The sequence below is a fragment of the Passer domesticus genome, chromosome 6, assembly GCF_036417665.1.
Source record: "Passer domesticus isolate bPasDom1 chromosome 6, bPasDom1.hap1, whole genome shotgun sequence".
NCBI classification, from domain to species: domain Eukaryota; kingdom Metazoa; phylum Chordata; class Aves; order Passeriformes; family Passeridae; genus Passer; species Passer domesticus.
Window position 1 is genome coordinate 34,775,780 of NC_087479.1, and position 13,655 is coordinate 34,789,434.

The 13,655-nt window shown below is 38.2% G+C and overlaps 1 protein-coding gene across 12 annotated transcripts in view; it reads right to left on the reverse strand.

Moving 5' to 3' along the window:
• The window catches only part of MAP3K9 (mitogen-activated protein kinase kinase kinase 9), a 140,781-nt gene that overhangs the window by 98,176 nt on the left and 28,950 nt on the right, over window positions 1-13,655 (reverse strand). For all 12 annotated transcript variants that reach the window (XR_010364627.1, XR_010364626.1, XR_010364625.1 and 9 more), the window contains exons 4-7: window positions 7,288-7,436; window positions 3,828-4,003; window positions 1,551-1,791; window positions 334-456 (exon numbers count right to left, since the gene is read on the reverse strand). Coding sequence is in view for 3 of the 12 variants with exons in the window: in XM_064424403.1 (XP_064280473.1) it covers window positions 334-456; window positions 1,551-1,791; window positions 3,828-4,003; window positions 7,288-7,436 (689 nt within the window). In the remaining 9 variants the exon portion in view is untranslated. The remainder of the gene's footprint in view (window positions 1-333; window positions 457-1,550; window positions 1,792-3,827; window positions 4,004-7,287; window positions 7,437-13,655) is intronic.

The following is a 13,655-nucleotide window of genomic DNA, read 5'->3' on the forward strand; positions in this document are numbered from 1 at the left end:
AACAGTAACTTAATACACTACAGCAGTGTTTTACAGATCTACTCTGCAAATTAGTATTTTTCAAATTAACCTGTATACCTATGGAATACATTTTCTATAGAAACAGCAGTATTTCACAAACTTGAGTAGGCATGGTTTTAGCTCCAAATCAGGTGGTACTTCCTCCATCACTAAGACACTCCATTTTTCTCTCCAAATGTATACATGCAAGGCACAAGGCAAACATTTTAAGTGCTTTCTTTAACAGTCCTGTCCTAGATAAGGAATCTTGGCATCTTACCACACTGACAGACTGCACATTTCCCAAATTCAATATTACATTGAGCTCCTTACACTGTATGGCCCTGAGTCTGGGAATAATGGTAGGACTTGCAGGAGGGCTGGAGCAGCTACTGATCAAGCTTTTCCTTTTGTCCATCGTTGGAGAAGCCTGCACAGTGAATTTATGCTGAAAATCTGTTTAGCAAAAGAAAAAAAAAGGCAGAAAGACACAGTTAAAATTCTCTTTTTTAATATAAGAAAAAAAGAAATAACAATTTACGGTAACTTTCAAAGAGTGCAACTTATGAGATCTATGTAGAAATGTAGTTTTACAGCTAATTGCTATTTGCCCATTGTACACAATAAGAATTCAGAAAAAAGATGTGCACTCACAGCCCTGAAAATGTATCTTCTTAGTGTATGTGTGAAACACATATACAGAGACGTTGTGCTGAGTGACATGCCAAATTATATCCCTGTATAAATCCCAGCACCTTACCTCTCACTTTATTAAGCAACACCAAAAATAGGTGTTTGCAGACCTAAAGAAAGGCATAGGCAACATACATATTTTATCATAATTTCTCTTCTGAACAGCCAATGTCTCCCAGAAAACAAAGAATATAGTGCAAGTCATCATCCCTGATGTAACAATGAGCACTAGGTGATGTACAAACCCCAGACATTTGGTTTTTTGACACATTTAAATCTCCATAAAGAATCTGCAGAAGAAATGCTAAGGATTCAATATTTCTGAATATCAGCATCTTCACTCTTAAGAGTGTAGTAAGTTTGCCAACATCTTACTAATATTTAACATTTCTTCCAGAAGTTGCTTCAGTGTTAATAGAAGTTCACATATGAACTACCAGTCTAGGGATTTAGTGTCACAGCTATCAATGTATTTTTGATAATTTTTTATACCAAAAAAAAAATCCAGTAGATTATAGTTTCTCCTGCAGCATTATGTGAAATATTTCCCGAACATCACCATCTTCTATGTACCTCCTTTAAAAAACTGATTATTTTGAGTATTAACATGTTAAACTGCAACACCACATTTTTACAATAAGCCATATACAGCCAACAGCTAACCAACATGTTGCATTTCAAATTTACTTTTGGCCTTCATATTGGAACTTTGGGCAATGCTAGCCACAAGAGCATTAAATCTAGTTTATTGATCCCAAAGAGTCATGTTTTTCCTGAAGTACATCAAATCCTTTCTAGTGCATAAGGGTCAGTAGTATCAAACCTACAGGTTACTCCCATGTCACCACATCACCAACCTGAAGGCAAGCTGATATGATTGCCATCCTTTAACTTGAGCCGGCTCCTCTTGAACTTCCCCATGCGTTTCTTGACCCGAGGCTTCTCCTGACACAGCTGGTGGATGATGATGTTGAGCTCCCTTTCCAGGATGTCAATCTCGCGTTCTGCCAGCTCCTGCTCCCGCCTTCGTAGCAGCTCCTCGTGGTTCTTCTGTTCAACAGCAGCACGAGTCAGCTCTTCTTCCCATGTGCGCAGCTCCTGCAGGGAGATAAGAACGTAGAAACAAAAAGCTGCCTTGTGACCTGTGGGTTAAGACTAACATTACTGGTTCTGAAAGCACAGCTTCAATGGCTTCCACTCACAGAATCACAAACACCACTGGTTAAAGGCTCAGCTGAGAGCCAAAAACATTCCTCAAGGACTTCAATGCTTGCTATTCAAGGCCCCTCGTACCAGTATTAAAATTCAGACACAACCACTTGTGAGGCCACACCTGAAATCCGGTGTCAAATTCTAGGCTCTCCAGTACAAGACAGATATGGACATACCAGAGAGAGTCCAATGAAGGGCCATGAAGGTGATTAAGAGACTGGAGCATCTCTCCTATGAGGAAGGGCTGAGAGAGATGGGACTGTTCATCCTAGCCCACAGAAGGCTTGGGTGGGGTGAAGGGGTATCTTACCAGTGTATATAAAAACCCAAAGGAAGGGTGAAAAAAAGATAAAGCCAGGCTCTCTTCAGCAGTGCCCAGTGGCAGAACAAGAGGCAACAAGCACACACTGAAAAACAGGGGACACTCTCTGAATCCTTTTTTACTGCATTACTGAGCACCAGCACAGGTTACCCAGAGAGGCTGTGGAGTCTCCCTCCTTGGGGATATTCAAAAGCCATCTCAGCATGGTCCTGGCAATGGCACATAAGGCAAACCTTTCGATCTATCCCTTGCTGACAAAACGAATTGACTGAAACTGTCCTTGAAATCCCAAAATCCCACTGTGCTCCTCTCCTCCCACCACAAGGACAAAAGAATTCAGCCCTTTGAATAATTCTCTCCAGATGGCCAATTCTAGTGCAGAAGGCAAAAACTCCCTCAATTAATTCAAGTTAAACATCAGATAGATAATCAAATACATTTTAGTTTAGATGTTTTTAATAATGGCATTGTTACTTGGCTCATCACTAGGGAGATTTCAATAAGTTCAATAATGAATGGCATATAAAATTATTTCCCTATTGCTTAAGAGGAACACAGTACCCAGCCTGAGGGCAGTGCATTTTAAGTACTGTTTGTCTGTTGAAATTTCTGGTTTTCAAAAACTGTTCCAACACAGATACACCATGGGACAACAGTAGCAAGGAAATGCCTATCAGGTAATTTATTTTTCCCAAAAGCTACTAAAATAGATGAATAGAAACATTTTAAGTATTCCTGTAGAAGCTGACTTCTTTCCTCCCACGCAAAGTCTTCTTTTCCTTCTCTCTCTGCCTCCCAAACCCAACCTCTGAGCCCAAATCAAGACAGCTGCTTGTTATGAGTTTACTTTCAGGCAAGAAACTGTGAACTTACAAATATATTATTACATTAGTAATTTTGGTTCTGCTGCAGTTTTTCTTACTACCAACTAAAGACAGTCTCTGTAAGGACCTTAAATTAGATGCAGCAAGCTGCTCTCTGCAAGCATGATTGAAGAAATCGTCAGCTTTGTCACATCTCCTTTTCAAGGCTGATGGTCATCAATCCTGTTATTCCTGCTAACATTTTTGTTTCCTGCTATTTGCCCAGATGGACTTCAGTTATAGCAGTTACTGGACCCTTCCCCTGGTAGCACTCATGTTTATTAGTCCATGCATTTTGGTTGTGCTCAAATCCTTGAAAACACAAACCCAGCAGAAACAAAGCTGCAATGTTAACTAGAGTATATATATGCTGAAACTACCCTCCTACATCTCCTGTTAACAGTTTTCAGTGGGTTTCTCAATTAAGATGCTAATAGTGAATAGTTATCAAATGCAATAAACAATCAACTCATCACAGCAATTTGCACAGAGTATAATGGAAGCTCACTACAATATTAGAAAGAGTAGCAGCTGAGGATGTGGATATTTATTTTTCTCATGATTCTACCCTTGTGTGCATCATAACCTGCCATTGATTCAGGGACTTAATATAAACTCCAGCAAAACACAGACAAAATTAGCTCTGGGATGCATGAAACAGTGATCCCCATTTGAACTATGAAATGGGGAAATTACAATCCAGAGAGCCCAAGCAGGGAGCATTACTCTCTACTTACCTTTTCTTTGGCTCTAAGCTGATCAAACATCTCTTGGATCTCTTGTTTCCAGTCTTCCTGCAGGGAGTGGAAGGAATCTTTGGGCATTTCAAAAAAACCAGACTCTTCTATGGCAGTAAGATGGTCTAGGATAGTGGCAAAGGAAGGTCGTGAGTGCGGGTCAGGGTTCCAGCAATCTAGAACAGAACAAAGACAAACAACTGTCAAGCATCTCTAAGTATGAAGGTCTGAGAGGACAGGTAGTACTTTACTGATCCCCAGTGGCTAAGAGTGGCATACACACTACCTGTGTTACCCCAGCTTTCCCACTGCCCACCTGCACCGACTATTGTCAAATACAGAATTCATGCTTTCATGCTTGTACAATATCCAACAACACTTAAAATCTTGAACTACCTAACTACCTAGGTCTCTAGGTTCTATTGCAATAATACGTCAAGTAAAATATGGATTTATTAATTTTACAGAAGTGTACATCTCAAAGCATTTTTTAAAAATAACAAATAATTTCCTTTAACATTTTGCTTTAAGATGCATATATGTGTTCACAGAGTAGAAATGTTATGCAAGGCTCTTGCAAATACTTCTTTTATAATAGTTACACTGCAGAGTTAACAGTCATACTGCAAGAGGATATCTATCAGGGATTTCCCTGATGCCAAAATCTAATACTGAGCTGAGTCATTATGAATCTTTTCTCAGAACGGAAAACCTCTCCTGCAAAGCAAACTGGGCATAACTTGTGTGAAAATGGGAGATTCAAGTAAATAATGACATCAAATGGTGCATTTGGAGTTCTCCCATTTTTACAGGTCCTTCTTTATTATTTGAGAGAAAATTAATCAGTCATTTTTCTTTTGCTTTTAGGAGAAACCACAGATATAAACAAGTTTTTTTCATTTACAATCTAGTGCAATTATTCAGCCAATTACAGAGCTCTAAAAACAGAACTGCAGGTAGCTATCTTACCACACAAAGCAGCTCAATGAGCAACACTACAAAAGGCAATGTTTTACAGTGATGGGAATTGAACACAGAAACAGAAGATAGTATGAAGTAACCCCCAATCCATTACAAGCAATCTCCCAAACCATGACATCAAAACATTTGATTTAACAACACTTTTGAATAGAAAATTTGCACTCATTCAGACCTCTCTCTTCCTTCTCCCTCATTTCTACTCCAGCAGAAAAAAAAAAATCTCATTCTCATTCTAAGTTGTCCTATACCAGCACTTACACAGGTTCAGGTGTCCTTATTCTCTTTAGTACTGCTAGATGCCTGCATGCCAAAATTCCAGAGCAACCCAACACAAAAACTTCACACTCACATGTATTTGTAAGGAATACAGCTTTTCAGCATGAATGGAAGTAACTAACACATGGGTCTCTCTCAACATACAGCATTGCTCTACATGGTCACGGGACATAAGACAAGCATTACTGCAGCACAAGACATGAATTATAAAAAATGTTCTAAAAGTTTTCTAGACCTTGAAGTGAGAAAAAAAGGGAATATTGTTAAAAATATTAGATGATGTCCTAAAAGAAGTTCATTCATCAGTTTTGTGAACGGAAGTACACCAAGGGGCAGCTGTAATTAAAAATAAAAATCACTTCACAAAACCTGTATACATAAATACATTTGTATTTATGGCTTCTTAATTTGCTTCTTTTTTTCAAAATAGAGAACTGAGGATGTTAAAGAGTGCTGTGATGATCCCCTGCTGCTGGCCAATTAGTAGCAATGGGTGTTACAGCTAGACTGTCAGTGCCATAATCCCTGTCTCTTTACCTCAGGTTTTAAACATGGCAAAGCAAACATGACCCAAAGTAAAACAAAATGCTGCAGCCAGCCAAATGCATGAATGAGTGAACAGGATAACTAGCAGGTGGCCTGTGGCTTTTATTTTCCCAGGCCTAGATCAGCCATTATTTGCACTAATGAGGACAGTTTTAACATAACTTTTCTGTGAAGAGCGAAAGTTCAGCTTTGTTTGAAGACCACCATGGCAGTAATTCAAAAGTGAAAGCACCACTAGGGGAAGAAGAGTTCACCCGAGATGGGAAACAGCCTGTTTGAAACACAGCTTTGGTGAAAGGTCAGAAAGTAATTGGGTTCTTTGTTCCCATCTTCCCCCTGCTCACGGAGAAGCCAGGTGCTCCAAAACGCTCACCCCTAGGCTGCTGGGTTCAGGCACTGGCCAAATGCCTCCACCCAACTTTCCCAATAGAGGGCATGATTTTGAAATCCTCACTTATAGATAAGAAAAGCATGTTGGGAAAGCATGTCAAAATAAACTACCTGGCACAACACTGAGCTGGTAGTTTCACCCACTCTTTCACATGGAGTTTTTCACTTTTCACTGCCTCCAAGCTACTCTACCTGCAACTCTATTGTTTACTGTCCAGTAGGATATTTCTTTGGTAGCAGAACATACATGAAATTTTTCACTTTAAATTAACTGTAGCCTGTAACCCAATGAAAACACCAGAGAAATTAAAAAGTATTCCAAAAGCAGGGAAAAAAAATCCATCAGAAACATTTTCTTTATGATTCATATTCCTTTCCTGAGGCTAGAAACACCACCAGAGGCCACAGAGTAACAATTCTATGTTGAGACTCATTCTTTGGTCACCAAGACTATATAAACCAAGTTTGATTTCTCTTTATCTGTTTTCCTTTCTGACAGATGGGTATAAAAATGTTTATTGCATATAAACACCTACAAATATTTGGGAATAGGGACACTGACAAAAATACTGAAGGTAAGAGAGAGAGGGCAGGAGAAAGGGGGGGAGAAATGGAGAGGAACAACAGAAGCTCAAGAGACATGAAAGCAGTTTCAATGGCGAGCAGACCAGGTCACAAAGTACACATGAAAATAACCTCACACAACCCTTTTTAATAACTAGAGCAGTTCTGATGACTAACTGCTGTATTTCTTTCACCTCTCTGTAGCCCACCTTAGGCACGAACTACCTCCACGGACAAAGCAGAAAATCACATCATTCTGACTGAAAATATGGGTTGTTTTGGAATGTCAAAGCCACATTTAAAACCTCTCCCTGAAATGTCAGTAGGATAAATTTTCATTTCAAACCAATCTGACACTATTAGCAAGATGTTTGAGCTATGAATTTTAAAACAAATTAGACTTCAAACAAGACCTAAATATGTCAAGTTTTGGTGTTGGTCAGTCCTCACTACCAGAAAACAAGCTAAGAGATAACAGCAATAGCTCCCCTTTTCCTACAGAGCCAGTTAATAAAAAATCTTTCATTATTCTGGTAGTAGACTGACTGTCACAGGACACTTACAGTCAGGCCTGGCTCACCTGCACCATTGGATAAAGCCACTGGAGAAATCTGTGCCCTTAGGTGAGAAAACGAACACAAAGAGGCCATGCTCAACAGCAGTCTAGAAACAGCACAAACCACACACACCACAGCAGGCTTACCTTCCATGAGTTTGGCAAAAGGCTCAGGACACGTAGAAGGGATTGGAAGGGCAAGCTTATTCATAGCAACACCATATGCTACTGCAAGACCATCAATTCCTCTGAATGGTACTTCTCCTGTCAGCAGTTCCCAAAGCAGCACACCATAACTATTGGGAAGGAAACAAAAAAGAGAACAGGTGTTTGACTTTAACACAGCCTTTGTTAAGCAACAAGGTACCTGAACCTGGGAGTTTAGTATACTAAAGAAATTGCAGTTTGCAGGACAAGCTTATAATGAGTGCCAAGCTGGTGATCTGCCCTATTCTACCTGCTTTTTTAAGTCTGAAATAAGATTACATTTTCACTTTGTAGGAAAAATAATTTTCTCTCTGAAACTGGGAACAATCTGAAAACCATAAATCTTCTAATTCAGTTTCAAAACAGAACCTCTCAAAACACCCAACAATATGACGAAGATTGTTTGGTGGCTTGTGGTTTCTAAAAATAAGTGAAAAATACTTCTTCAGAATTGAGTTGTTATCTTAAGATAATCTACAAAATACTACCTATGAAGTTATGGAAATAGTTCCAGGACTGTTCTCCCCCAAAGTATATAATGAAAAACATAAGCTCAGAATATTTTTCCTGCTTCTAGGAAATCCAAAACAGAAACTGCTTCTTCACCCTTGGTGACCTGACGGTTTTTTCTTCCGTTGATCTCTTACTCTCTTCTCAACCCATTTACCATCCATTATATTCTGTGGTAGTGAACTCCACAGATTTAATGATGCATTGCCAAAGATTACTTCTGTGTATGTATTTTCAGCTTGACACTTGGTAATTTCATTGGCTTCTCTGTAGTTCTTTCAATACAAGAAAGAGTAAACATATGTTCCCTATTAGCTCCTTCAATGCTGTCCATGATTTCACAGGCTTCCATACATCCTGCCTATATCATCATTTTTCCAGGCCCCCAAATCCTAATCTAGCTAAATCCTAGTCTAATTACTGTCCTGAACAGAAGCCACTTCATATCTTTCATTGACTTTGACATCTTCTGTTGGAATGAGCAAAAGTCACAAAGTTTTAAAGATATGGGTAGAGGCACAAATGATATTGCTTGTTTTCTTTCTTTCCTACTAAATTTTCATTTGCCAGTTGCCTTTCTCACTCTTTACAAAATAAGCTAAATTATCCATAGTAGCTCCAATGTGTTTTTACTGAATCACAACAGTAAAATTTAGAGTCCATAAATTGTACATATGAAATTCTCCCATGGGTACTACTTTGTATTTATTACCATTACCACCTATTTTATCATTCATGATAGTAAAACTTTTCCTCATTTCTCTGCAGTACATTAATTTTTCTTATCCTGAATAACTTGGTATCATCAACCATGCTACCTAACCATGTACTGTTTTTTCAAATCACTTATGATTGTGTTGAACACAGAATTCCCCACCAAGGAAACTGATTCATTATTTTATTAATTAATAACTGATTAAATGATGGGAAAAATACTTGCCCACTTTTCCCACATTGATTTACTTTATTTAAATGCTTATTATGAAGGATTTTGCTTAAAGTCTTTATAAATCTAAATATAAGTATAAGCAACCTCACCACTTATCTACAAATTCAGTATCTCCTTCAAGACTTTTCCCTTTTCACAAGGCATTACATTTTCTTCTAAAAAGCTGGCTCTTCCCCAGATATGCTCACATGTCCACCAGCTCCCTGCTCTATAGTGCTGTTTCTACCATTGAGAAGAACTCAAGATAATACTTGCTAATCCTTAGGAAGCTCTTTTAAGACCTGCCACCATGTCTGCTGCCTTCCATTTCTCTGGTACTACACCAGATTGCACAGCACAGCTACTAACTCAGCTGACTCTCATGTTCTTGTAGAAATCTTGGGTGTTACTGTAAATCTCAGGAATTGTTACTGCTCATTTAATCAGTCATTTTTAGTACCTCTATGAATTTTACTTCAGTAAGATATGTCCTCCAGGCTTGACTCCCTTAAAGAGAAATTTTCAGCTTAAAATGCCTCTTTGCTCTATTCTGGCAGACACAGGTCACTGAGGTTTTTTTCTAGTATAGCCTTATTTTCTTTGCACTCCCACATTTTGCCCACCTCTGGGCTGTTATGTTCTCCTGCAGGGTTCTCACCTGGGCTGCATTTGAAAGCAAGGGATTCGGTTTTATGCTGTAAGAGGACTCTCTTCAAAACCCTTTTATCTTCTTTGTTTTATGTTCAGTTTGAAAGAGCTCTAGTCAATGCATCATCTTCCTCATTTGGATACCGACTGAGCTTTTAAAAATATGTCTTTCAGTAGTCTTTTCTACACTGCCTTCTTCATTCTTTTAAAGGATTTCCCATACATTGAGTCAGAGCTTTAACAGTGTCCTGAAAAGATATCCATGTTGTGTGTTCTGCTTTTGTTGTTTTTACACAAAGTTCCCAATGTTGTCAATAATCCTGAGATTAAACACTACTGTAATGGACTAATTTTTCTTAATTGTGCTTGCAAAATATAAAATCTTAATATACATATATTTGGACCACGTCATACTGTACCACCTTGAAAGCCTCCTAAGCACAACTGAAGACCAAATGAAAAACTGCTTCTCTTCCAACATGCTCCTTCAATAGCTGCTCCATGAAACAGTTAAAATATAAATATAATATAAAGCTAAAAATAGTAAGCTTTTCTTGTTTCAAAGCAAGTTTCCCTATTCATTTGGGAGTACGTTATCACAAACTGTACCCCTGAGATCTCCCTTCCAACCCATCACATCTTTAACATTCACTGTAACTGCTGCTACCTTAGTTGGACACTTTTAACAGTACTTTTCCTACTTAGATAAAGGATTTTAGTAACTAAAGATCCAACCTTTGCTGTTAACACAACAATTTCACTTTATTAAGCAGAATATATTTTTTGTCCTACACAATCTTTTGGTTTTTTTCTTATGTAATTCATACTCCTGAAATTATAATTTATCATTTCTTAGTGTCTCAAAAGCATTATTTGAAAAAATAAACTAGAGTCTAAGTAGTTCCCAATTTCTTCCTGGCCTTCTAGGATTTATAAAACACTCAAAGAAAATGGAAGCTGAACTGAATGTATATTTGGACTGTCTAAATCTGATTGATCATTCATGTTACTTTTCAGTTTGGATATCACTGTTGATAGTAAAAGGTAATAAAATCTACCAAAGAGCTGTATTATTACTTTAACACTAGTATTGGATAAAGCACTACTGATGTGTTCAAAGCACTTTTTCTACAAGGTAATTTTTAAAGGAAAAAGGAATAGACAGATTGGTGTTTCTTCTAATGTGACACTAGAAGTGTATATTGCAGGAAAGGTCACTTTGCTTCTGAGAAAACTCAATGCCACTATACTTACAGCTCATTGCTGAGAATACTGCTTCCACAGAACTGGAGAATACTGCTTTGTGGCACTTGAACAATAATCCCAAGTGAATAAACACCAAGAGAGGTGCTGAACAGTGCTTTCCTATTAACTCTCAAGCAAAAGATTGGGAAGTACAAAGGAAAAAGACAGATCAGAAGACTTACACAAAAAAGGCATAGAAAGAAAGAAAAAAGGGCTTCTACATATTCTCGGTGGGGAGAAGAAAAAGTGATCAAGCTCATTTATTTTCCAGCACCTAGTAGTAATTTTTGGACTTTAATTATGAAATGAACCATGTGACACAACCCATGCATCCAAGTCAACTGACACTTGTGTGAATAATTAACCATCTTTCAGTGATCCAGTAATCCCTTAAGCCATTTAACATCAGGTTCAATCCTACTCATGGATTTTCAGGGCAAGGGAGGCAGGAGGTCTGCAGGATTTCACATGTGATTTTGCCACCTCCCTTGTTAGTCTGTGAACTTTTAAAAAACAAGTAATTGTTTCTCACTGGTACTGTTCCTTGGCATATGCACCATAGGCTTCTCTTATCCATTTCCCCAGGTTCAACACTTTCCATGAGGAAGGAATTATCAGCCCAACAAAAAGATCCCAGCTCCAACAGCAACTAGAACATGGCTTTCATTAAGAAAAAAAACAACCCAAACTTCATTACAGCTGGTATTTTGCATGTTAATGAACTGACAGTTCCAGAGATGACCTTTCCTGCCCATTTCACAACAATCAATATCATGTGCTTCTCCCAAGTGAGTTTCTCCTAATATTGCTAATCAGCATTTACCTGCCAGGTATTGAAATCTTGACCGTGCTTCATTACACACAGAAAACTACAGAAGCCTACAAGCGGTCAGTTGTGGATGAAGGTGCTTGACCAACACCTGATTAAAACCAAATAATCTAATGACTGAAGTTTGTACACCCAGCACTGAATGCCTGAAACTTCCTGATCTGCTCATCTGATGGTTTTAGCTAGAGCTGGTATTCCATTCCTAAATGGAAATTAAATTCCCAATTATTTCACTGGTCTCAGAGTAGATATAGCTTAAAAACATCTAAATTGAGGAGCACAGAGAACCCAGATGATGGTTGTATGGTGCTTTTATGTTCCACACACCAACAGTACTTACAATATGACTGTTGTAAGTAGTACAAGTAAAAAACTATGTGTACAGCAAACAAGAAATATATTTAAACAGCCAAATGACAGAAAAATGTTATTTATATGCCTGCTAACATTAGCATACAGTAGTGGATGAGCTGTAATATCTAAGCTTCAGCTTTACCCTTGTAAATCCAAAGCAAATACAAACACATAACAGATTTACAGGAAGGGACTTATTTAAATAGAACTGTAGTTTCACTGTCCTCTGTACAATATAAGCACAAGGCTCCTACTGTATATCTAGAGCTTGTGAGTACAGCACAGCAAAATTCACAGCAACAAGTTTTCACTAGCAAGATTTACTAAGTACTGGTACTATGAACAAACTCCACAGTGGCCCAGACCCTGGTGATAAATACCATGTGTGGCCATTCCTCACTCTTCTTAAGTTCTTTGCCAACCCTTACTCCAGACTAAGCAGATGGAGCTTTTTTAAATGGAGCTTGAAACATGTTTTGGAAAGATGAAGCAGTCAGTTATGATAAGGCTGACTCAGGAAATTTCAGTCCTAGCATGCATCTTCTTCAGCTGTTTGTGCAGCAAGAACACAAGGAGAACAAGATTCTTGTTCAAAGGCTGGGCAACAGTTCAGCCAGCGGTATTTAATAAGCTTTAAAGAAAAGGTGTTGAAATAAAAGGGTTCACAAACATTAGAGACAATTCTGTTGATGCTGCATGGACTAACTGGAAGGCTGTCAGGCAAAAAAAAACCCTATGACTCCAGTGATTAACCAAGTGGTTGAACTGGACAAGAGGAGGAGCAAGTCTAATAGGATAAAAAAGTTCATCCTGTTAAGAATTTCAGGTTGCATCCTTGGGTGGGGACAGGAATTATTACACAAGTCCATGACCGCTTTTACAAAATCTAGGGCTCACAATCATTGGCAGACTAGAAGTGATCGCACTGGCAAGCATTTGTCCTCTGCATGCTCTTTTCAGCTTGTTTAACTATGAATAGAGGTTTTAGCCAACAGAAGGAAAAAGCTTATTCAGAGACAGTATATAAATTCCCTTAATGGTAATGACTCTCTGTTTAAGGAAGAGTATTGTGAGGAACTCAAGGGAAGACTGGTAACTATAACAAGAGAAAGTGATGAAGGAATCTTAAAAGTAGAAGTAAAGTATTCTGAAAAATGAACAAATAATTTCAGTTATTTACAGTCCTTAAGTCCTGAAGTGATTCACAGTCCTTAAATCAATGACCAAACTGGTACTTTTGCATAGGCATAGAGGCACTTCATGAGAATCACCAACCATCTGGATAATTCTTAACTTTTTTAAAATTAATTCATACTGGTACAGAAAATCTACTGATCTGTTCATAGCATGCCTGGATTACTAAAGTTACAACTACAGGAAAACTGTTCCTCCTTTCCTTTAGGCTACCCTTAAAGGCCCTTCCTGGCACTGTTTCAGAGAACAGCAAGTTTAGGTTTGAGGTTGACAAGCTGTGTACAAACCAGTACCATCATCACATGCACAGAAAAGGTGCACAGCCTTAAAATTTCCATTTCTGCCAGACTTCACTCCAAATAAAAGTCTGGTTCTTGCTCAATCTGTCTCAGATTAGCTACGGAGGCTACCACATTTAATTACAGAATCAGAATTTTATCCACACTATTAAGAGTGCAAAATACAAGTTCAGAGACTTATCACAAGGCAATACATTATCTAATCAGCAAAACTGGACAAGGAAAATTAAAATCTCCACACTAAATAGCTGCCATAAGAGCCAGACATGTCTACCAGCTGAGCTATTTCTTTATCCTGGTG